Here is a 25,505-nt window from a genome sequence, read left to right as displayed (position 1 = left end):
GCGTTGCTGGATCCGCCTATTATAAGAGTATTTGCAACGTCGGGACTATCACTGCTTGGTAATGATCCATATTCGTAATTTGCTATATCCTTTGCAAATGATGGCACATTCGATTCACCTATTCCAAATATTCCTCCGTCAGTAGCACACGGTGTTAGCTCACCTAATACATCCTTTGATGTGTGTGGGATGTACGAAGTCACTGAAGAATCTGATTGAATGTGATTGGGTGAATTATCACCAACAAAATTGTCACGATATAGGTCCTTCAAAATCTCATGATTGTCATCCAATAATACAGCATTTGTGAACGGTTTCAAATGGTCAGCTGTTGAAACTGCACCGCCTAAGAAGCTGTTGCTGCCATCCGCGCAAGGTACAAGGTTCTCCGCAACCGGAACACGTACGTACCCATCTGTTGAACTACTCCCGTCATTCATCATCACAATTGGGCTGTTTCCTAGATGTGCTTGGTTACCGAACAAATCTGAATTCATAGCATTCATTCGAGATGGACCGAAGTTATCATATCCTTTGTCGCAAGGAGCGTACATAGGACTAGATGGTGCATATGGCAAGTTATTGAAACCAGGCATACGGCTTGCGGGTCCAAATCCGATAGCTCCATCAAGATACGGCGATCCAACAGGATGTTGTGTGAAAGGTCCAGCGTTGCTGGATCCGCCTATTATAAGAGTATTTGCAACGTCGGGACTATCACTGCTTGGTAATGATCCATATTCGTAATTTGCTATATCCTTTGCAAATGATGGCACATTCGATTCACCAATTCCAAATATTCCTCCGTCAGTAGCACACGGTGTTAGCTCACCTAATACATCCTTTGATGTGTGTGGGATGTACGAAGTCACTGAAGAATCCGATTGAATATAATTGGGTGAATTATCACCAACAAAATTGTCACGATATAGGTCCTTCAAAATCTCATGATTGTCATCCAATAATACAGCATTTGTGAACGGTTTCAAATGGTCAGCTGTTGAAACTGCACCGCCTAAGAAGCTGTTGCTGCCATCCGCGCAAGGTACAAGGTTCTCCGCAACCGGAACACGTACGTACCCATCTGTTGAACTACTCCCGTCATTCATCATCACAATTGGGCTGTTTCCTAGATGTGCTTGGTTACCAAACAAATCTGAATTCATAGCATTCATTCGAGATGGACCGAAGTTATCATATCCTTTGTCGCAAGGAGCGTACATAGGACTAGATGGTGCATATGGCAAGTTATTGAAACCAGGCATACGGCTTGCGGGTCCAAATCCGATAGCTCCATCATGATACGGCGATCCAACAGGATGTTGTGTGAAAGGTCCAGCGTTGCTGGATCCGCCTATTATAAGAGTATTTGCAACGTCGGGACTATCACTGCTTGGTAATGATCCATATTCGTAATTTGCTATATCCTTTGCAAATGATGGCACATTCGATTCACCAATTCCAAATATTCCTCCGTCAGTAGCACACGGTGTTAGCTCACCTAATACATCCTTTGAAGTGTGTGGGATGTACGAAGTCACTGAAGAATCTGATTGAATGTAATTGGGTGAATTATCACCAACAAATTTGTCACGGTATAGGTCCTTCAAAATCTCATGATTATCGCCCAATAATACAGCATTTGTGAACGGTTTCAAATGGTCAGCTGTTGAAACTGCACCGCCTAAGAAGCTGTTGCTGCCATCCGCGCAAGGTACAAGGTTCTCCGCAACCGGAACACGTACGTACCCATCTGTTGAACTACTCCCGTCATTCATCATCACAATTGGGCTGTTTCCTAGATGTGCTTGGTTACCGAACAAATCTGAATTCATAGCATTCATTCGAGATGGACCGAAGTTATCATATCCTTTGTCGCAAGGAGCGTACATAGGACTAGATGGTGCATATGGCAAGTTATTGAAACCAGGCATACGGCTTGCGGGTCCAAATCCGATAGCTCCATCATGATACGGCGATCCAACAGGATGTTGTGTGAAAGGTCCAGCGTTGCTGGATCCGCCTATTATAAGAGTATTTGCAACGTCGGGACTATCACTGCTTGGTAATGATCCATATTCGTAATTTGCTATATCCTTTGCAAATGATGGCACATTCGATTCACCTATTCCAAATATTCCTCCGTCAGTAGCACACGGTGTTAGCTCACCTAATACATCCTTTGATGTGTGTGGGATGTACGAAGTCACTGAAGAATCTGATTGAATGTGATTGGGTGAATTATCACCAACAAAATTGTCACGATATAGGTCCTTCAAAATCTCATGATTGTCATCCAATAATACAGCATTTGTGAACGGTTTCAAATGGTCAGCTGTTGAAACTGCACCGCCTAAGAAGCTGTTGCTGCCATCCGCGCAAGGTACAAGGTTCTCCGCAACCGGAACACGTACGTACCCATCTGTTGAACTACTCCCGTCATTCATCATCACAATTGGGCTGTTTCCTAGATGTGCTTGGTTACCGAACAAATCTGAATTCATAGCATTCATTCGAGATGGACCGAAGTTATCATATCCTTTGTCGCAAGGAGCGTACATAGGACTAGATGGTGCATATGGCAAGTTATTGAAACCAGGCATACGGCTTGCGGGTCCAAATCCGATAGCTCCATCAAGATACGGCGATCCAACAGGATGTTGTGTGAAAGGTCCAGCGTTGCTGGATCCGCCTATTATAAGAGTATTTGCAACGTCGGGACTATCACTGCTTGGTAATGATCCATATTCGTAATTTGCTATATCCTTTGCAAATGATGGCACATTCGATTCACCAATTCCAAATATTCCTCCGTCAGTAGCACACGGTGTTAGCTCACCTAATACATCCCTTGATGTGTGTGGGATGTACGAAGTCACTGAAGAATCCGATTGAATATAATTGGGTGAATTATCACCAACAAAATTGTCACGATATAGGTCCTTCAAAATCTCATGATTGTCATCCAATAATACAGCATTCGTGAACGGTTTCAAATGGTCAGCTGTTGAAACTGCACCGCCTAAGAAGCTGTTGCTGCCATCCGCGCAAGGTACAAGGTTCTCCGCAACCGGAACACGTACGTACCCATCTGTTGAACTAATCCCGTCATTCATCATCACAATTGGGCTGTTTCCTAGATGTGCTTGGTTACCGAACAAATCTGAATTCATAGCATTCATTCGAGATGGACCGAAGTTATCATATCCTTTGTCGCAAGGAGCGTACATAGGACTAGATGGTGCATATGGCAAGTTATTGAAACCAGGCATACGGCTTGCGGGTCCAAATCCGATAGCTCCATCATGATACGGCGATCCAACAGGATGTTGTGTGAAAGGTCCAGCGTTGCTGGATCCGCCTATTATAAGAGTATTTGCAACGTCGGGACTATCACTGCTTGGTAATGATCCATATTCGTAATTTGCTATATCCTTTGCAAATGATGGCACATTCGATTCACCAATTCCAAATATTCCTCCGTCAGTAGCACACGGTGTTAGCTCACCTAATACATCCTTTGAAGTGTGTGGGATGTACGAAGTCACTGAAGAATCTGATTGAATGTAATTGGGTGAATTATCACCAACAAATTTGTCACGGTATAGGTCCTTCAAAATCTCATGATTGTCGCCCAATAATACAGCATTTGTGAACGGTTTCAAATGGTCAGCTGTTGAAACTGCACCGCCTAAGAAGCTGTTGCTGCCATCCGCGCAAGGTACAAGGTTTTCCGCAACCGGAACACGTACGTACCCATCTGTTGAACTACTCCCGTCATTCATCATCACAATTGGGATGTTTCCTAGATGTGCTTGGTTACCGAACAAATCTGAATTCATAGCATTCATTCGAGATGGACCGAAGTTATCATATCCTTTGTCGCAAGGAGCGTACATAGGACTAGATGGTGCATATGGCAAGTTATTGAAACCAGGCATACGGCTTGCGGGTCCAAATCCGATAGCTCCATCATGATACGGCGATCCAACAGGATGTTGTGTGAAAGGTCCAGCGTTGCTGGATCCGCCTATTATAAGAGCATTTGCAACGTCGGGACTATCACTGCTTGGTAATGATCCATATTCGTAATTTGCTATATCCTTTGCAAATGATGGCACATTCGATTCACCAATTCCAAATATTCCTCCGTCAGTAGCACACGGTGTTAGCTCACCTAATACATCCTTTGATGTGTGTGGGATGTACGAAGTCACTGAAGAATCCGATTGAATGTAATTGGGTGAATTATCACCAACAAAATTGTCACGATATAGGTCCTTCAAAATCTCATGATTGTCATCCAATAATACAGCATTTGTGAACGGTTTCAAATGGTCAGCTGTTGAAACTGCACCGCCTAAGAAGCTGTTGCTGCCATCCGCGCAAGGTACAAGGTTATCCGCAACCGGAACACGTACGTACCCATCTGTTGAACTACTCCCGTCATTCATCATCACAATTGGGCTGTTTCCTAGATGTGCTTGGTTACCGAACAAATCTGAATTCATAGCATTCATTCGAGATGGACCGAAGTTATCATATCCTTTGTCGCAAGGAGCGTACATAGGACTAGATGGTGCATATGGCAAGTTATTGAAACCAGGCATACGGCTTGCGGGTCCAAATCCGATAGCTCCATCATGATACGGCGATCCAACAGGATGTTGTGTGAAAGGTCCAGCGTTGCTGGATCCGCCTATTATAAGAGTATTTGCAACGTCGGGACTATCACTGCTTGGTAATGATCCATATTCGTAATTTGCTATATCCTTTGCAAATGATGGCACATTCGGTTCACCAATTCCAAATATTCCTCCGTCAGTAGCACACGGTGTTAGCTCACCTGATACGTCCTTTAATGTGTGTGGGATGTACGAAGTCACTGAAGAATCTGATTGAATGTAATTGGGTGAATTATCACCAACAAATTTGTCACGGTATAGGTCGTTCAAAATCTCATGATTGTCGCCCAATAATACAGCATTTGTGAACGGTTTCAAATGGTCAGCTGTTGAAACTACACCGCCTAAGAAGCCGTTGCTGCCATCCACGCAAGGTACAAGGTTCTCCGCAAATGGAACCCGTACGTGTTCATCTGTTGAACTACTCCCGTCAGCCATGACCACAATTGGACCGGTTTCAATAAATGGTTGGTTCTGGAAGAGATCTGAGTGCATAGGCACATTAGATGGTCTGAAGCTGTCATATTCATTATTACCTATGTAGGATTGACTGGTGATTTGATGTTCTTCTTGCTCAGGAATATAATTCGTTACATATTTTGATAACGTTTCACCAACAACTTTCTCATCTTTTTTCAAATCTCCAACCTTGTAAAGAATGCATAAATTTAAATGAGAATACTCCATCTGACTGTGTGTATAATTAAAGAGAGCGGCAAGTATAGCCGAAATGTCATCTTGATATTTTGATGTTGATGAAATTTATCTTCCTAATTTGGGTTATAATTTAGTGTGCTTTCAAACTCGCGTGATGAATACCTTTTTTTATTTACGTTTCATTTCAATTGTTCAATTTTAGCTCCATTTCATAAATTCAACGAATTGTAATCGCTTTGAATCGATCTCCCCAAGCGACTGCTTCATTTGTACCAGTGCAGTCAAACTCGTCGCAATACGTATAATAAATTCTAAAAAGGGTAGACCCAACTTCTGCAGGCAATTTACATGCTAAAATAGTTGTGTTTTCATTTATTTCATCATTTTTGCAGAAATAGAATACATTCGAATTAATGTTATTTCCGCATTGTGTATTTTAATCAATATTGGCTTATGGTTACTATTTCAAAGCATTTATTACCCATGAAAATTTCCATCTAAATGCAGATATATACTTACAATACTTACAACATCTGTATCCGGCGAATTGAACACAGCAATTGTTGACGTAATTTCTGGTTCGAAATCTGGCAAATATCCATCATCAGTTTCTAGAAACTAAAGTGAAGTGCATGTAGACTTTTAGTTAAAACAAACACTCAAGCATCAAATGTTTACAAAGACTTCAAGAATTATTTAGGTTGCATTAAAGGTCAAATGTGATGCAAGACATAAATTCATTACAATCTGCGAATATCCGCAAAATTGTGCAACAAATAATAGAAAGTTATGTTCAGTGTGAAGTACATTCATCTCAAAGAATAGACAAATTTTCTGACACAAGAGTCTGACACAAAATATACGGGTCAAATTATCCCAAGCTATTGTCTCAATCTTCTCTTATTTTGAATGACAAATGACATACATTTAACGCTAATACCTAACGAAACCTAATTCTGTAAACAGGCTGCCAAAGACATCGATACTCAAGACAACGATAGTAACGAAAGAATCTACATAAAACATAATATAAGCATTGGCATTCAGTTAGCTATGTGTTAAACGGAATAACCAGCGCCAATATAACATCTGAAAAAAATACACAATAACATATTATTTTACAAGTCATTATTGAATAAATTATTTGATAACAAAAGGACTACTTCTAAAAGTCCTATGTGTTCCGCGGTACCAAATACAGAAAATACAACATATCATTTATCAAATTATGCAGACAAATGAACCAAGTTTTGATTTATATTCTTGCCTGAGATTCGCCCACTGCATCTGCTAAAAGGTGTTGTACAGCAGACTCAACAACGGACGCCTCGGTAGCAAATGCTTCGATTTGAGCCTCCGGACTCGATTTCTCAGCTTGCTCGTAATCTACTGCATTAGCGGAGTAGCTTGGATATGAACTGGTGTCTACAACAACAACTTCTTCATCAAATGCCACTGGCAAAAGTTCGAGTTCAGGCTTGCAAGCATGTAGTGTGGATGTTTCTAAAACGTTGTTCCAACAGTAGTAACGAGTACATGTCACCCTGCAGTCCCAATTGTCACCAGGCTATAAAACGTAATGTACATATCGCATTTAAATATTGGCATTCTACTATTTATTAATATTCATGATCTGACAAATCAATAGAAAATATCGAACAAATGCGTATCAGGGCATTCTTGAATACATCATGAACAAGTATAACTTAAAGCTCCTTTTTATTTCAATTACTAGAAATAAACTAATGATTGCATTTTACTAAAGAAAAACTGCCTATGTTAAGGTCGAGATTCTTTTGTGAACGATGATTGGGCATTTGGAATATGCATTCTTGGTATAACAATATTTCTATATCGCCACATACGATTGAGAATAAATTTTTGCTTACGGCAAGAATATTTCCATTGGGTAACAGACAAGTACAGTCTTGAGCATCAACGCATGTAGCGTCATCTCTTAACACCTGTCCCTTTGAGCACTTTGTAATAGAATCCCCGCACGTTAAACAACATTCATCTTTTGCTCCATGTAAACATTGATAAGTGGCTGCACTCCAGCTATGACAAAGTTGATTGCACCTGTAGCCGCATGTGTCACGTATTTCAGCAGGACAAGTATCTGTAATTAGGAATCCAAGAAATATAAAATCAGTTTTAATCGACATGTGTACCAATAAAGTCACACTTTTTGGTAGAATATAAACAGGATACCGCAGGAGGACTATTGAATTAGATCATGATCCTAATTTTCACCAGAAAGTTAGCTCGAAATGGTAAGGATGGCTCGAATAGTTCGCCATTTCACCATGACATGCATAAAGCATAGGACGGTGGCAGTAAAAGAAGGTATAGTATCATCACCTGTGGCCTTTTCGATTTCTGTAATGCACTCTTCCTCTGATGGCCTCAGTTTGAAAGGGCTATACTTCTTATATCTTAAGCTTGGCTTCCAATATTGAATTGTACAGGGTAATTCAGGCGGCGTGATTCTTTGAGGACAGGGCAAACCAAGACATTGTACCTCGTGGTCCATGCAGTAACTAAATAAAAATGATTTTTTTTTTCATTAATTGAAAGACCATTTTGCATAATAACATGTTAAATATGTTAGACAAATTCATAGTTTTCAAGCATGAAACTGTCATCCCCAATTAAATGAGCCAAATTAAATATAACTAACCAGCTCTTGCACTCGTCTGACATGCTCCAAACTTTATCACCTTCACCATAGGCTATTCCACCAATCACTGTACATATGCAGTCCATTTTGTCGACACAACATTTCTCTTTTTGGTCGTAAATTAAGTCACCCTTGCAGGCGCATCCTTCAACACACGAATCTTCGCATTCAGCTTCAACCTGGGAGAAGCAGCGAAAGAATAGAAAAGAATTTACAAATATGATTTCAGAATTGACATGGCATACACTTCATGCTTTGTGTTAAATGGTTCACTGAAGGCTACCTATAGAATATAAGTAAACTTGATCAGTATTTTTAGCGCGCAGTTCCTGCTACAAAATAACAATAAATAAACTAAGAATAATTAAATAAATAGTTAAATAGATAAATTTCATTCTGGGGCCAAGGGTGTAAAAAAACTTGACACTTTCTATCGCAATCAGCGGTATTTAACAGCAGATCACATTGATCGCCAGGCTACTCCAAACACACAACAAATATATTTGACATGTTTTACGTCAACTGTTGTGAAAAACCTTTTTATTTCAGGTTCTGGATAAACAATTTTTTAAAAACTAAACAAAGCTTCTAAATATTTACGTAACAAAATATTACATGTGGTGAATCAGATCTCCGACCCACATTAGCCTATTTTCAAATGCGATGAAATGTGTAATTTCAATGTGTTTCAAGACCAGAAGTACTCATATTTTTGTGTTGCGTGCACCCGTACGCACTTTCCCTCATTTTATCAACGCAGTTATATTTGAATCTCATAACGATATAAGTCTGTAGGCTCCACATGTCACATAAGCCACAAAATATATATTTATACCTTTGTTGCACAATACAATTCAACTTACTTTCCAAGCGTAATGATAATTTTCACATGTAATTGGGCAGGCTGATTCGCACGGATCGTACACACGATATCCATCACATTGCATGGGGCACATTTCCCTTGTTCTCCAGTAAACGTGCACACCTTTTTTGTTACATTCATTGGCGTACGCTGACACCGCGGTACAAAAGCACTCGCAATCTCCACCTGTGTCACAAGCGCAAGTGTCAAAAACGCATCTTTGGTAGTAAGCATCCGGTGGTACATGACCGTGGCACTCTTTGAAGGTTGTTTTAATGACACCGCAGCGAGCTTCAGCCCATGCTTTGCGATGGGGATTTGACGCGCATGTGTCCACTTCAGTCAAATCGGTTCCAGCAGCACACGTTGTTGTTTGCCATGATTTTATAATTTCCATGCGATCATTCGTCGGTGTGTCATCTGAAGTAAAGATTGGAGTTTACTAGAAAAGACAGAAATTCGAATTTCTTTTTTTGGAAACGTCCGGATAATAGTATTCTTTATAAACAATAATGGTTTTTATATTCTGCTATTAGAGCAGCAATTCCAGTTTACTCAAAAAGATTTTAAGGCTGAATTACCAGTTTGCTAATTTATCGTAATAGTAAAATATGTGGATATTGAAACATTTTTACTCTTTTTTTCAAAACATAATTTGAAAATCGCATTTAATACTAATCCAATATTTTTTTTCACTATTTCAGCAATTCCAGCATAATTTAATGTCCAAATTATCAGTTAGCAGAAGCTTCATTAGTTTTAACATATTTCAGCTTTTTGAATAAGAAATGCAATCATTACTACAATTACATTACAATTGTAAAACTACATTTACAAATAATGACTTTCTATATTCTCGTTACAAAACTCTAAAAAAAATTTTCGTGAAAATACGGAGGAGTTTTTCATTCAAATAAAATGAATCGTTCGATTCACGATGAGCAGTATTTTTTAAAGATTGGTATTTTGCCATTAAGCGCGTCAGTTGTTTGCAAACTTACTTACACAGCTCCTTGTAGTCGCAGTTACTACGTTGAAAGACTAATCAGTATTCAACAATTAAGTATAATAATCACTGACAAAAGAAGCTTTATAAAACCTATGTTAACAATGGCATACCTTTATGTATCAAATCATTTCCAGAATTGTTGTCAAAATCTCCACACAAACCACGTACTTTTCCGCTGTGTTCAGGTTCTAGTTTAACGATAACGTGCGTGCCTTTATCCCATTGAATGGTGATGCCAATATTTGTATCGATGAAAACATATAAACCCGCTTCTCTTGTAGAAAACGCCGAACCCTTTGTCACAGTTACAGGCTTGCCTTTAGCGAGAATAAGAGTGTCTTCCTCTGGTGTTCCCGGGTTAATACGAAGTGTGATGCATTTGCTAAAGTATGACACATTGAACTGAAGTAAAAATCGTAGGCAAATAGACTCCATGCCAATGATCGTTTAGGATTTCTAGATCATAACAACCCTACATTTAATATTTGATAGTGAAGTTTAGCATATTTATCATACAATTTATAATATATAATAGGTAATAGGTATATAATAACTTTTTACGTATTTAGAGCTGAACCTTTCTAAAGTTGGATTTTCGGCCGTGATAACCAAGCGATCGCATGATTCTTTTCATAATGAGGTTTAATAACTAATAACGTACTTCATACTGAGTAATAGTTAATTTTGTGTGATTTGAATACATTATTTCTACAAACTATCTTACTGTAAAGTGAAATTGATTTTGTTTACAGTGATAAAAACTACGAATTGTTTACCTGCACGTTGTGCCCAGAGTACCACATGGGATATTCTCTACAGTTATGTCGAAATTACGTTCGTTTTCTTCGGTACTTTCAGTCAATGTGTAGACGCAATCCTGAAAAAAAGGAATATTATTTTGTAGTTTATAAAAATGATATAGACTGATAAAAAGAATTGAACTTCTTATTTTGATGGGCATTTAGAGAAGTTTTCAGATACAATGATAATGTATGAATGTGCAGCATGAGAAGATAAAATTAACTACTCAAAATGACTCATGATAATCTTCCATTACAAATCGTTGCAGAAGTGTCTGCCAGTTAACTAACATCGCTATGAACATTGAACTGCCGACATTATGCCACAAAAATATACAAGAACAGGCAAAAACAACGCTATACATGACGATAACTAGAATTTTAGTTTTGGGATTAGAATAATATTTATACCTTCGATACAAGGTAGTTCATGCCATCATAGGTTGTGACGTGGCTCGGACCGTAAACACGACATTGAGATGAGCACTGGTTTTCTGTACAAGTCCAAAGTCCCCCGCTGCATGTGCAACTGTTGCAATCTTTTTTCATCTTCTCCCCTTCTCTATAACTTCTGCCGCCATAAACGCACGGACAGTTTTCTGGGAGTACACACGCCCCACTAAGTTCGTCCAAAACGTATCCTATTGAGAAAAATATTATTTGTTTCATCCCCAGTTATATAGTATTTATCTTATATACTGCTATACTATACTGCTTAATTTATAATAATTTGTACTTAATAATACTGGCTGAAAAAGTGATGATTACCTCACAGATATCAAAGTTATTTTCAACTTTGACCTGTGGTTATAGGCCGAATTCTGTCAAAACGTTACTTGCATGAATCGAAATTGTTTAGTTTCCACCAGTTGATTGTCATGAATTCAAAGAAGTCTTAACTTTCTTTTAATACTATAATATTTTTACTACAACCTCTTCATTTCGGTTTCAAACTTTTTCCGTGCATTAATATTAAAAATTACCTTCAAGACATTGACATCCTGACAAACAACGTTCTGGTTTGGTTGGCTCGTCCAACGGCAAATGCATTGCAAAGCAAGTCACCTGTTTTTCCCATTTGCATAGAACAAATTCCTGCACAGTAAAGAATGAGTAGTAAGAGCAAAATAAATAAGTTCGAAGCTTTATGCTTTTAAATGTAACACGCCTACATGAAGGGCATTTGTGTATGGCGTGCATTTTGAATATGATGTCATATGTACGAAAAAAAGGATTGTCATTTTCGCTAAGACTCGTGTATGAAATTTCATATATAATGTTACTCTGTTTACCTCATTTTCTTTGCATGAGTCTTCCACGGGGCAATAGTTTTCAGTACATTGCCAAGCTCCTTTGTAACATTCACATATGTTGCAATCCTATACCATTAAAAATATCAGTTAAGAGACTCAAAAGTGAAGCAGATCCTCTGTACTATGAAGCGTTACTGTAGTGTATAGTGTTGCTAACTCATCTTGTGGGAAAATCTTTACAAGTTCGATCGATAAAAGTAATCAAGAGACCTTTATATTAAGACATCAAGTGTTACACATATTAATATCTGACTAATTTAGTATTCTGGAATTCTTTCCTAATCAGAGTAAATCAAACACAAAATAATAATAAATTATGAAGATATATAAATCTTACCAGCATTCTTGATTCTCCAGGCATGTACTTAACGTCATCGAAATAGCAAGGGCATTGATAAATAGATATACACTTATCATCATATCCACGAACGAAACCCTCAGAGCACGTGCATCCTGGAACACATTCTTCACTACAAGGGATCTCTGAGGCGATTGCGCCACATGATGCATAACAAGAACGGCCACATTCTGACCACACTTCATTGGATGGGCACACTTCCTCCTGGATTGGGTAAGTGGTGAAAAAATAGGAGATTCGTTTAAACAACTTTGAATATTACGAAACTTGTTTATCTACGATTATATCCCATAATATTTATTCGGATCTATATATTATATAATTTGGCTCTGTGTGGTGCTCATTTCGTATTCATATATTCATATGGTTGAGAAATTCTCGATTGTCCGTACATATGAATTGCACCGAAAAGTAGATGTCGTCTCAGAAGTGATGTCTATACCTGGCCCTAAATATGATCTAAAAATTTATAGATTTTCGGTGTCGATATCCTACGACCTACGCTACTTAATTCCTAAAAAATATATATACTTTGTAACAATCATAAAAAGACTGTATTCTAAATAGGTTACATATTTTCGTCAAAGAATGGAACTCACTTCACATGTAGCTTCGCTTCTCCAGTCTTTGATAACCACGCCGTGTTTTGCGCAATCCATAGCATATGTAGCAAAGACACTGCACGCAATTGTTTTGCTCGGAAGGTTACAATAGTCGTACAAGCAGGCTTCGAAGTATGGCTGGAACGCACAAAAAGGATTTGATGAGTTAATCCTTCGGATTTTCCGTCATAATAATTTTTGTTGATGCCCTGAATTGCTTGGCTACAGCCTACTGGTCTGTGCGTTGGGATGATTTTACCTCGCAGACTCGAAATATCAAGTTAAAATTTCAAAGTAACAAGTAACAAACGAAAAGATTATGGTCATAAACGGTCACATAAAAAGAAAAGAAAGCATAAACCCCTTTATATTTTTACTTTATACTTCAACGTACACCGATTTGTGTACACACACTAGCATTACAAAGCAGTCCTTATAATTCGAATACATTCCTCACACATATACCTGGTAATCAACAACTTCGTGGCAGGCAAGAAATTTGAAATCTCTCAAGTGTCCACACATATCTTTTGCGCTTCTCTTGTTAATCGAATGAGTATCACAAGAATGCTCCAAAAGTGGATCGACTTTGGGTGCATCTTGACAAATCTTTTTCTGTTTAATAGGAAATAATAATTGTGCCAAAGTTTGCTAAAACCAAGAACACCAAAAATGGAAAGAGCGCTGATAAAAGTTCTAATAGACAACTGCCTTGCTGAGAGTTACATAGCAAAACATTCATGATAATGAAATAGGGTATACATACCAAGAATTCAAAAACCTCGATTCGATTGTGGTAGCAGTATATGGTAACATATTAGTCTAAACCGCATTATGCGCTCTCGTGTATATTATGTTCCAAATATGCTGAGAGTATTGTTTTAATATGATACAAGATACGATTCACCTAAACTTCGAAAATTCCATTTTCAGAAGAAACTACAGAATGTCACATTCCCGAAACTAAAAATATTTTTAATATTAGAGTCAGTATCTAACCACAAAAATAGCAAACCTGCCACAAACTTGCGAATTCATAGACATCTTCATGAGTGACACCATCGGGTGCCCACATGTCGTCATCTTGGACGGAATTAAAGTTACCACAAAGACCAGCCATAGTACCACACATGTTGCTCTTGGCCCTGATGAATATACGGAGTTCCTTGTCCCACAAAATAGTCATTCCATTATAGATTGTAACCTGAAATTGAATCATTGCATAATAAATCACTTTTTTACACTTTTTCAAACGCATCAGAAACAATTTTATATAAACAGTAATATAGTAGCGAACAATCAATATATAATTGCCCATTTATTAAAAAATCATCATTTTTATAGGCTAATATATTTTTAACTTTGAAGGTGGCTCTATTCCCTATTACTTTATTCGCAGTTGATACAAGGCGAGGTTATTGGGATGAAGAATAATCGTTGTTTGACAAATTGCTGTTGGACAAAGTTAAACATATTACGAATTATCAATGAAATATTATAATAGTTTAGAACAAGCTCACGCAGGAGCATAGCTCAAAGCTGTAATTCGTATCGAGTGTACCAGTTCTGATTCAGAATTAAAATAGAAACTGGTTAGCTTTCGGCGTTTACTTTGAAAAAATAATGTCAAAAGCAAAAAAGCATAGCAATGTCTGCATGACCCCGTGCCATAGATATTGAATGATAATCGAATAAGTTGAATTGACTTGTAATAATTAATTAATAAGATATATTTGTCACTTTCTCACTCACTAATATTTGCTCGAGGAACTGACAATGAATTTTTTGGCTTTGAACTTGTTTTCAGAGATAAAATGGAGTGCGAGTGCGAACTTACAGTATCATGACTTACGTTTTTTTTTGCAAACCGGTACTTCTCGCAGTTAGAAGGAATAAAACAATATCAAGTCTGCCAATAGTGATATTGGGTTAAGAATTATATTTTGTAATATATTTGTATAGGGCTGTGTGTATAGGGTTCAGAAACGTTTCCTTGTCCTTTTTGTGCATGTATATTCAATAAAAGGTCCCAAACGAAAAGTACTGACAGAAGATTTGCAAACCACTGAAGCGCAAAGATCGGGCTTCGGAATTTAGAGTTGCAAATAAAACAATAGATTACTCTTTTTAAGCGTTGTAAATGCTGGCCAAATATTCACGAAGTCTTTCCAATCGTATATTTCCAGCTCATAAGTATTTTTTGCATTTGCCTCAGTATGGCTAGCGTGATATTGGAAGTCCGCTGATACTTTTATTCCGCATATTATAGTGTAATGCCCCGTTAACTACAAACGATATTTTCATCTCAATTTCGATCAAGATTTCATAACATATTTCACTAACCTTCTGGAAGCTGCCTGTAACATCTTCAACAGCAACGTTGTCCGCCACAAAAGGAAGTTCAACTTCTTCGTTTTTGAGAAATACCTTTCCTCCTGACTTCAAATGCAGTGTTTTCCCATCAACTTTTACAATCATGTTTCTGGTGCATGTTTGCCATTTCTTCACCCCAGTTGCAGTTGACCTATTTATAACAACTCATATAATATAGTGCCGAAGCATCTACTATGTAAACTAAGTATATTGCTATAATAGTCTTAACACATGATTACCTGTTATATATAAATTGTAAAAACATTTAAATTTTTTCGAGTTTGAGCAAGAGGTTCGTGTACCTATACACAGTATGCAGAAACTAATAACAAACAAGAGAGCTACGCCCAAATATATGGACACGTCTGTTTGCAGTACAGTACGGTTTACCGTACCGTCAGATCACAGCCTACAAATATCTTCACACCAAGCGAAGCAGTACAGTAGGACACAAAATGGCGTCCGATGTCCGCAGAACGTTTAATGACGTCATAGCAAACAAAAACAAATGTCACAGAGCTAACAGAAATATTTAAAATGAATAAAAGTAATAGCCTTCTGGGTAAACATTTTATCTTCAACCACTGAAAATTTCAAAGCAATTGGTCCAGTATTCGAAGAGAAAAGCGGTTTTTTAATATTTCCACTAGGTGTGTTATTCTGTGTCAAACAACAAGAACAAGAACAACATAACATTGAAACGATCGTTATGTCCACTACGTGTCCAATAAACGCATGAAATATTACGGACAATAATGAGATATATAACTTATACAGGTTAATAAATATTAAAACATAGTGTGGTAGGTAAATTGTCAATATAAGCTCTAATTAGTCAAGTAGGTAATCCAAAACCTACACGGAATTCGACCCGGTATATCTCACTACATTCTTGTTTAACATGACACTATATGGATAAGAAGCAGGGATGGCGAATGTTCTCTAACCTATGGTTCATAATTAATATTTTTGTTATAGAAAAAGATCAATGCTTGCATCAAAAAGAAACGTGCTTTTGCATATTTTCCACAGTTTTTATAATCTTCGAAATCTTCGAAATTTATGGTCCTCGATATTATGAAGTAAGCGTGAAAACACCTTTTCGCTCGCATATAAATTACCGAAAAACGTTTATAATGTTATAATGCTACGGAAAAACTTTTCAGGGTTCGAAACGAATTTGGGAGGGAATTCGAATTCCACTCTGATTGAAATATATATTCTTCGATCGCCTTTCCAGATTTCGGTAGCCGTTTATTTAAGTAACTTTGCTTTACAAACGACATTATATGTGAGAGAAGACTTATATAGCACCTAGTCCTTGCATACCTCCAAAATATTTTATTGCTTTACAGTTACAGGTATATCGAGTCCGAGTTTCGGCAGTAATGTCAGTAATGTATAAAAAAAATCGCCTTTCTCATTAACTGTCTGCTCAATTGCCTTGAAATTTCTAGTGGTGAAAGATTTTTTTTCTCGCTAGAAGGCTATTACTTTTAATTATTTCAAAACTTTCTGTGGGCTCCATGTGATTCGTTTTTCACTTCGAAATTTTGAAAATGAATAGAAATTATTTGTAGCGATTCTTCCATAAGCAAACTGTTTATTGAATTGCTCTTAGGCCCAAAACATTGGAAATTATAGAAATGGCTAACTTTACTTTTGAAAATTCACTTACGTGCACTTTTTGTTCTCAATTGAAATTTCGAATGAAATTGTTTGAGAATCCTTTGATCTTGCCAATATGTAAGAGCAGTCGGGATCTACGCGCATATTGTAAATGGCACCGTCGAATGTTTGGTAATGTCTATCACCATATAATCGACAAATTCCGTCGCAAACATTCTTCGTACAAATCCATTTGCCTCGTGCACAAACGCATTGATTGCAGTCACGGCGAACTTTGCTCTTTGGTTCATAAGCCTGAGAACAGATGAATTGTATAATTTAGTTTTTAGATTATTTTATAGACATATTGAGCACCGCAAACGGTGTGTTTTCATTTTTTGAGTTTAGAACGTATCTTCATACAAAATAAATACGATATTTTACCGCTTTGCGGCCAAAATGAAAATCATGGAACGGAGCAAATGCATATGTAGCCTACTAACCTTCAGTCCAAATATACAAGGGCATTCGTTTTTCGTAACACAAACACCGTCTTGCAAGAAAGTGTCAGCGGGACAATGACAACCGTCTATACAATGATGATCTTCACAGTTGTATTCCAGTCCAGCACAAGTCTTGGGGCATGATGTACCACAGTTGTCATAAACCATACCTTGAAAATTAGATTCAATATGTATTTTTCCATATTTATATAACTTTTAAAAAACGTGAGTGAAATTCTAAATGAAATTTAATGCGATAAGTAGCTGTAACGAACAAAATAAAGTATCAAATATTAGTAAATTACTATTTATGCATATTTTTACTGATATAAACGTATTTCAAGAAGCGGGCGGTTGCTAAGCATCATAATATCTAAAGAATTGTCTGATGTTCCCGTTTTAAAAAGTTGTTTGAATGTTGTAATGATTCAACAATATCATTAAATAGAACAAACAGCAAACTGGCCTAATTCGACTGTACTCACCAACTGGGCACATCACTCCACAGTCAGTTTCATCTCTCCAGTTAATGTGAACGCCCTTCTGGGAACATTCTCTGAAATAGGCTGCCATCGAGTTGCATTTAGCTTCTCTTTTTCCTCTGAAGAAACATGCATCTTCCTTGCAAGCTTCAAAGTACGGACTTGGGTCGACAATGTCTCTACATTCGGTATTCATAAGATTTCCGCACAATTCAATAGCTTGCCCTGTATTCAAAATACTTATTAGGTTCTGGAGTATAGTATTGAACAAAGAGAGTACACATTAATCGTTTTGCTGAATTGCTGTTGTTGGTTGTGATCGCTTTCCTCCCAACTATTAGTCTATTTAATTTCAACTTCCGTTGATTAAAGATTGTTGAAGCCACCGAAGTCTAATACATTAGTAATATAAAACTCGATATTTTTTGCATCAAAACTATTTTTTCAATTCATATGGGGAACACTTTATTTCGTCACGCTTGACCAACTCCGTCACACTTGTCCGCCGATTTTTTCAGCAAACTCGGCGCTCAGCTAAGGTCATACCGTACCACTCTCGACGCAGACTTTCGTGTCTTTTACAACTTTTCTTTTCAATGTCTGGGTGTCTTAGGCAGAGCGTATTGATAAACAATCTAGGGTGCTTCCGAAGTATGCGAACCAAGATGGCGGACATTGGAACGTAATATGGGTAACAGGTTAGGGTTAGGCGATAATTTTTTTCCAATTTTCCTTATTTTAGTCCTATTATCAGTTCGATGACTAGCCAAGAGCCTCCCGCAGTATTTATACCTAAAATTATGGCCTAACCCTAACCTAGTACACATATTACATTCCGATGTCCGCCATCTTGGTTCGCATACTTCGGGAGCCCCCAATCTAGTATAGGCTATGTATTCGTGAATTACTCTATTTTGTTATAAACATGATGGGCGAAGTTATTATCTTTTATCTTACTTTTTCGACAAAGACTGCCGAAGCGAATAACTTAAAATATAAAGTCGGCGTATTTACTATAGCATACTGCGACAACCAATCAACTGTTTAGATCGATCGATTACTACTTTATCCTTCGCCGCGCCCAAAACTTTTAATACATTCCAAACTCATTCGAAGCTTCCCAGATTCACGAATAAAAAACACAGACAAAGACGACGGAAAGATCGGGAAAGGGGGCGAAACATAGGGAAAGGTTTATAGCGAATGCTGTAACCAGCGTTTGTGCCCTTTCAACCACACTCGCATAGGTGAAAAAACACATCACGACAATCAAACTGAAGAGAATGAATTCTTAAACGGCATACATGAACACGAGAAAGTAAAATGCACGGGCGAAGCTTACTTCATACAGTTGTAAATAATTTTGATGAGCGAAAGTGATGGAGGATACAAATACAATTAGAAGTTATGTGACGGTGCCTGTGCGGAATGCGAATCCAAATAATAACATTTAAGTGGTTGGATGCTGCTTTTCTTGGTAAACAAACAAAGCTATCGGTACAACATTCTGTATATATGACGAGAGAACCTAATTCGATAAAGAGGTCAGTGGTATAATACAATAAGAAAGATAAAACTAAAATTGTTAACCTGTGAGTAGTTTTTCTTCTTCTGTAGCCCCTTCTCCCCATTTACAATATGCATCGCTTCCATCAGCCACGCATTCCGTGGAGGTCACCCATGCACTAGCAAACTTCGTAAGATCGGATACAACCTCTGTGGCGTCACCATTCAATATGGTAAAATCGTCCGAGCATTTCCTGCATATAAAAACCTCCACATCAAGAGCAATTCGCAGCAGTAGTTATTCATTTACTAATAGTGTGGGTCCATGTAAGGCAGGGGTCTCCAACTCAAAACATGTCGCGGGCCACTTTTTGAAATTTATTGACCACGCGGGCCGCAAACCAAAAAATTAGGTACAAAAATGGATATCTGAATGTATTGTGTTGAAATTACACTTGAATCTTACAGAAACGAGACATGAAACATATTCATTCACTTGTGCTGGATATTTGGTCTCGAGGTTTGGCCTTATTTTGCGTTGGTGTGCTTAAGACATCATGCAAATGCTCGTACGTTAGTCGTGTGCGGAGGGCAGACATGCTAACTTTTATAGTCGAAAAAAACTGCTCGCAAATATGAGAACTGCCAAAAATCGCAGGTATGCAAAGTGAATGTGCAATTAGCTTTGCAAAGCTTTCTTCGGGCACAATGGACTGACCAAAGCTCGTTTATTTTGTCACAATGAACATGCGAAATGAAATTATTGCATTCATAATTGCGTTATAACAATATAATAAAACATGAACGTGGACAACAGGGGGAAATTTTGCTTCACTTTTTACAGTTTGTCGGACCGGACTCTTGATGATAAATGACACGATAAAAGCTACTAATAGTTGACATCGTACTATTTTAGTTTTTTTGTGGAAAAATCCCAATTTAAGGAATGTCTGCAACAGAATTACTGTTCGAATACATTTTGAGGTGTGGCCTACAGTGACGAAAAATTGTTATAGAAATACCGTTCGTGACCTTTAGCACAAAGTGTTTCCTTACCCGTTAAATGTTCCGCACATTCCAACAACTTGGTTGGCCATTTCTTCGTCTACTTTAACCCAAATTTGTTCAGCTCCGTCCCATTTTACGTATAGGTTGCTGTTGTGATCCTGTAAATTACAAAGATTTGTGATTAAAATTGGATATTCAAAAATACAACAATTTATGACACAGAAAAATTAACTAATTTCTACATTTTTAGTATTTCTCAACTGTTACCAACCGCTGCATTATAGGCGAGCCGTTTGTAATGATAGTGAGCGTTTTTTGTTGCACGGCTGGCATAAAAAATATAATTTCAGAAATGACAAATTAAATTGATGGCGTCAGACACACCTTGACGATAATGTAATTTGCTGTTCTTTCAACAAACAATCCGTAGACATTTTCGGGAAGAGTCAACTTATTGCCATCCATGTAGGCTGCTGGTTCGTCCTCCTCATCTCTCTTCAACCTCAGTTCATCTTCTCCGTACATGATAATAACTTCCCTAAAATAGGTTTGTCAGGCATAAGTTCAAAATTAGAAACCCTGTTTTGATAACTTGATGGAGAAGGGAGATTAGTAGTCAATCAGTTTAACTACTGCACACCACATACCTGGAACATTTCAGTTCCGTTCCGTCACATTTTGGATCGTTTTTCACATGTATTTGAAATTTTCTTCCCGGGAAATCTCTTGCCAATAAATACTGACATCCCCCTCTGTGTCGGAAAACGGTCCCATCAAACGTGCGATAATGATGTTGTCCCCATGTGTAACAAACGCCAGATAAATCTGCGGGGGCTTTCAAATTCGTGTAAATACCCGTGAAATGCCCGTTTCCGACTGCGTTCATCTGCAAAAATCATGCGATTGAATTATGATTATCTTTAGATTCATGAGTTATCTATCTGAGTTTATGATGACGTGATTACCATGATGACAACAACACGTCTGATGAACAATTAATTGACTTACCTCGTCTGCTCCTTCTATGCAATCAGGAATGATGTCATATGGAGACCATTTTCCGTCTAAGCATGTAAAATACCCCACATCAGGAACTTCGGCAGAAAATTTATAACCAGGTGGACATCCTGGATAACATCTCTGTTCGTCATTGGTGATATTACACGCAACGGCGCCATTAACGGGCGAACGCATGTTTTTACACCTTTGAGAAAAAAGTAAAATAAAATTAAGAATTTTACGTTATGCGGTAAAATACAATACAGTACCATGAATTAGGCTTCCATTAAATAACACTTTCTAGTAACAAAAACGTGCAGAGTTTACCGTCACATACGTACAATTACGTACACGCCGACACAAAAAATTAACTATTAAAATTTTTTTATAAAAGTCAATTTAATAAGTAATTGTAATGGCTAAGACTCTAAACTTATCGTATACAAATAATATACACAAAAAGTGGATATAATAAAACTGATTTTTATAAGGATAAAACCTCATTTTTATGTAGCTCTTCGAAAACGCAAATGCATAACGTAATGTAAATGGGAGATTAGAATCGTGAAAGTGGTATTGATATCAAAGTAATGTTCATGTTTAACGTTGAATCAAAAAAGTGAAGATTATTTAAGTTGATTTAGACAAGTTGGCAACAGGTTTCGGCTGTTCAATAAATCGTACATATTTCATTCGTAGCTGCATAATGATTACCTTGAATTGGCAAGAGCGTAAAAAACATATTTGGAACAAATCCAGCTCTGAAACGTCATCAAGACACAGTTCTTTTCTGCTAATTTTGGTTTATTTAACTTAACATTTCATTATTAAAATTTAAAATTATTAAAAAATATTTATTAAGATATTATTCTTTGGTGCTACCTCATATCACGCACCATCCACAGAAATTGCAATGATGTGAAAAAATAAAAATACCTTTTTATTCCTTTGATGCAGGACGGAAATTGATTTAACTCGGGAAGCTCCGGACTCCAGTCCCCTGTTTTCATGTCACACATGAAGAGGTGAGAACCGCTGTGGCGATACTCAGAGTCGCATTTCAGACTACACATTCTTGTTGTGCCTACGTAGTCGCAATCTGCAAACCCATGTTCAGGGTCGTTGATCTCGCATCTCGCGTCTGTAGATGGAAGAGATCAATTTTGATGGGGTCAATAGAGAGATATTGCTTAATAAATAGGCTTTAGGTTGGATAAATATTAATTGCATACAGGTAAAGTAGTATCTCTCTTAACATGACCCAAATTGCGTAATGTCAGCGCGACTGATATTCGACTACCGCCCCACAGGTAATGCACATTATCTCCCTCGACATTTGAGTGATAAACAAAGCGCAATTGTTCAGATTTAGCTCATTGAAACTGTCACTTTATCTCACACCACAAATTGGAATTCTTTAATTTTGAACATCGATGCGATGAACTCGGGTCAATATCATTAGGGTCAAGATAAGACAGTTGAGTGCATAAGATTTCAGAAAAGTTTGAAAAATATTAGAAAAACATATAGAGCAACTAGGAGCACAGATATTATTTGCTTTAGCACCAAAATGCACTGGTATAGATAATCGCGTTGGTTATAAATAAATTAATATATATCAATCTACTAATCGGAAATGTATGCAAACGTTGCAAGGTTTTTTCAATTTCAAGCAATCATGATAATCTGGGAGTAGAGCCCAGAAGTAAGTGCAAACTGTACGTGCGTAAAAAGTGCGCGAAATATACACCTGTAGGCTACTGAAGCATGGACGTCTATTATTCTAAGATACATTTTTCCAACGTCATCAATAGTATTAACATGGATAACTTATAGGCAGCAAAAATTATGTTATTAAATGTACGCACCGACACATTCAGAAAAGGAGTCTTCGGACCAGCTTCCTTCGCCAGTATCACAATTGACTTCATATTCATACCCGGGATCTTTGTCTTTGAACTTATATCCGGTTAAACATCTTGCCACACATTTTCTTGAAAGGAAATAAAGACGATTTAATAAATGACAAGTATTTTTGACCATTGTTGATAATTATCATCTAGTTGGTAATAATAAACGGACATGCACTAACGTAAATGTTCGATGACGTTACATTCTGGAGATAATCATTTCGCTAATAAACAGGCATGTACTAGCATAAAAGATTATGTTACACCGGATTGGAAAACGTACACAACGACGTTATTTCAGAGAATAAAATCCATTGGTTTCGCGAGTACACAAACGGATTGATCCAAACTGCCGTCATGCTATCACGTGAATAACTAAGTTCGCTCGTCAATTTGATATTCATGGATTATAACTTTTTTATTTTACTTTCAATTGTATTTCAACCGAAAAAAAATTTGTACGGTGTATATATGGTGTATTTCACACAATTGAGATTATATCTCAATGCTCTTTAAATTTCTGAAAAGTAGATCAAGTGACTTGAGTGAAAAAGCGATGATTGAATTATATTGCACTAGAGGCTGTGACAACCCATATTTTATTTTGCGTCCGGCGTCTTTGACAAATCTGGAATTCCAAACCACGGATTATACATATTACACTAATTTTTTGCGGCCAGCGTGAGTTATTTATCTGATACAATTTACCCGGTTAGATGAACGGTTCTTTGTCGATAATGGGATTTGACAGTCGTTGTTATTAGAGTGCCATAGTATGCCACAGAAAATAACACTAAATATAATCGAAATTTCTTCCATAAATTCCCCCAAAAATATGACTTAAAAATGGTTTCAAATATATATTTATATATACATAGTTGGTACACTTACATATTAGACCCATCTGCTGTGCAGTCAATATTTGAGAACTCTGGTCCGATGAGGGTAGAACATTCTCCAATATCCAAGTCGCCTTAGAATGGGAAATAAAAATGCGAGTAAAAAATCTTTCAAAAATATGTTCTGAATATTTGAAAAATAGATCAGCAGCAAGCATAGGAAAAATGTATAAAAGAAAACATTCAGCTTTATTGACAAGTGTTACATCAGGTTTTCGTGAAAATAAAATAAAGTAAAATGAAAAAAGTCCAACGAAATAAATTCTGAATATTATTTAGACTGAAATGTGAACACTCATCAATTTTTAATTAACCAAAACGAGCTCGCAAATGGCTCATTTTCTTTTTTGCCCACTTTTGACTTTTAATGTACTTTTTAAACCTTGATCAATTTTAGCACTGCTTTTTAGTTTAAAGATATACTCAAATAATCAACTTTGGGTCAATTCGAGGTGATAGTGGATATATGAAATGTGAAAATATAAAAATGTTGGTACTTCAGTCGCAATTGCTTCACATGACTACGAGAATATTCGTACTATATAACAGGGCTACTCAACTAATTTTACCAAAGATTCGTATACAAAACTTCAAAATTAGTGGGGGTTCGGTCTTTTACAGAAATTATATTTCGACATCCTAAAACGCGCACTTCCTCAGTCGGCCAACGATTATTTCCTAATCATGATGGCACTATTTGCATAGTTTATTATGGTGTTACAGTTCTTTTTCATATATAGTCAGAAGTAAATTTATGCAAAATATAAAATAACCTTTAAAACTCTAAAAGCCATTTAATACAAGGAAACCTTCACAGATCCAAAGTGGGGCCAATGATCTAATGATAAATAATTATGTGCGGTCTAGATCAAATACGCAAACGGACCGCTCTCGGATCGCGGTCCGCCAGTTGAGTACGAAGGAACTAGTAGAAATTTTGTCTCCATTACGAGTTAGATATTAAAATGCAGCCTACAATTTTGAATAATAAAATTACATACCTATTGAGCACGCATTTGTCCTGTAAAAATATAAAAAGGAAATATTACAAAAACTGTATTTATATGGACGAAAAGAATGATCATAAAAGGTTATAGAACTTACCCAATATTGGCAGCCAGCAGGGTCCATATCCACAGTAATAAAGCTGTGGTAGACATCGCTTTTGCCTAATATTTATCGTAATGCAAAACAATATTTTCTTTCCTATTGTTTTATCTTTTTGTTATCGACAAAAATACACGCGCGCAA

General features: G+C 37.1%; 1 protein-coding gene across 1 annotated transcript; it reads right to left on the bottom strand.

The window, feature by feature from the left end:
* Nucleotides 1–252: 252 nt before the first annotated feature.
* LOC144421987 (uncharacterized) lies at nt 253–25,505 on the bottom strand. Its single transcript, XM_078111634.1, has 31 exons — nt 25,359–25,505; nt 25,256–25,275; nt 24,247–24,328; nt 23,314–23,438; nt 22,382–22,586; nt 21,455–21,650; nt 21,094–21,332; nt 20,831–20,984; nt 20,495–20,604; nt 19,523–19,692; nt 17,936–18,157; nt 17,451–17,620; nt 17,018–17,262; nt 15,310–15,490; nt 13,982–14,170; nt 13,432–13,581; nt 12,964–13,104; nt 12,344–12,568; nt 11,986–12,072; nt 11,677–11,788; nt 11,105–11,334; nt 10,670–10,770; nt 10,004–10,275; nt 8,886–9,304; nt 8,023–8,201; nt 7,704–7,882; nt 7,232–7,461; nt 6,610–6,909; nt 5,871–5,960; nt 722–5,333; nt 253–266 (listed from the first exon to the last, which is right to left on the bottom strand). Exons 1-31 carry the CDS (start codon nt 25,412–25,414, stop codon nt 253–255), a joined length of 9,705 nt encoding a protein of 3,234 aa, XP_077967760.1. The 5' UTR covers nt 25,415–25,505.

The sequence above is a fragment of the Styela clava genome, chromosome 4 (genome assembly GCF_964204865.1).
Source record: "Styela clava chromosome 4, kaStyClav1.hap1.2, whole genome shotgun sequence".
Taxonomy (NCBI): Eukaryota; Metazoa; Chordata; class Ascidiacea; order Stolidobranchia; family Styelidae; genus Styela; species Styela clava.
Note: the sequence above shows the minus strand (reverse complement) of the source record. Positions and strands in the feature narration are given on the sequence as shown.

Excerpts from the sequence above, each read along its gene's own strand:
- LOC144421987 (XM_078111634.1), bottom strand. The coding sequence starts at position 25,414 with ATGTCTACCACAGCTTTATTACTGTGGATATGGACCCTGCTGGCTGCC. Across the intron at positions 17,263-17,450 it reads CTTGTATATTTGGACTGAAG|GCTTATGAACCAAAGAGCAA; the intron begins GTTAGTAGGCTA and ends ATCTGTTCTCAG. Across the intron at positions 7,883-8,022 it reads TCAGACGAGTGCAAGAGCTG|TTACTGCATGGACCACGAGG; the intron begins GTTAGTTATATT and ends ATTTTTATTTAG.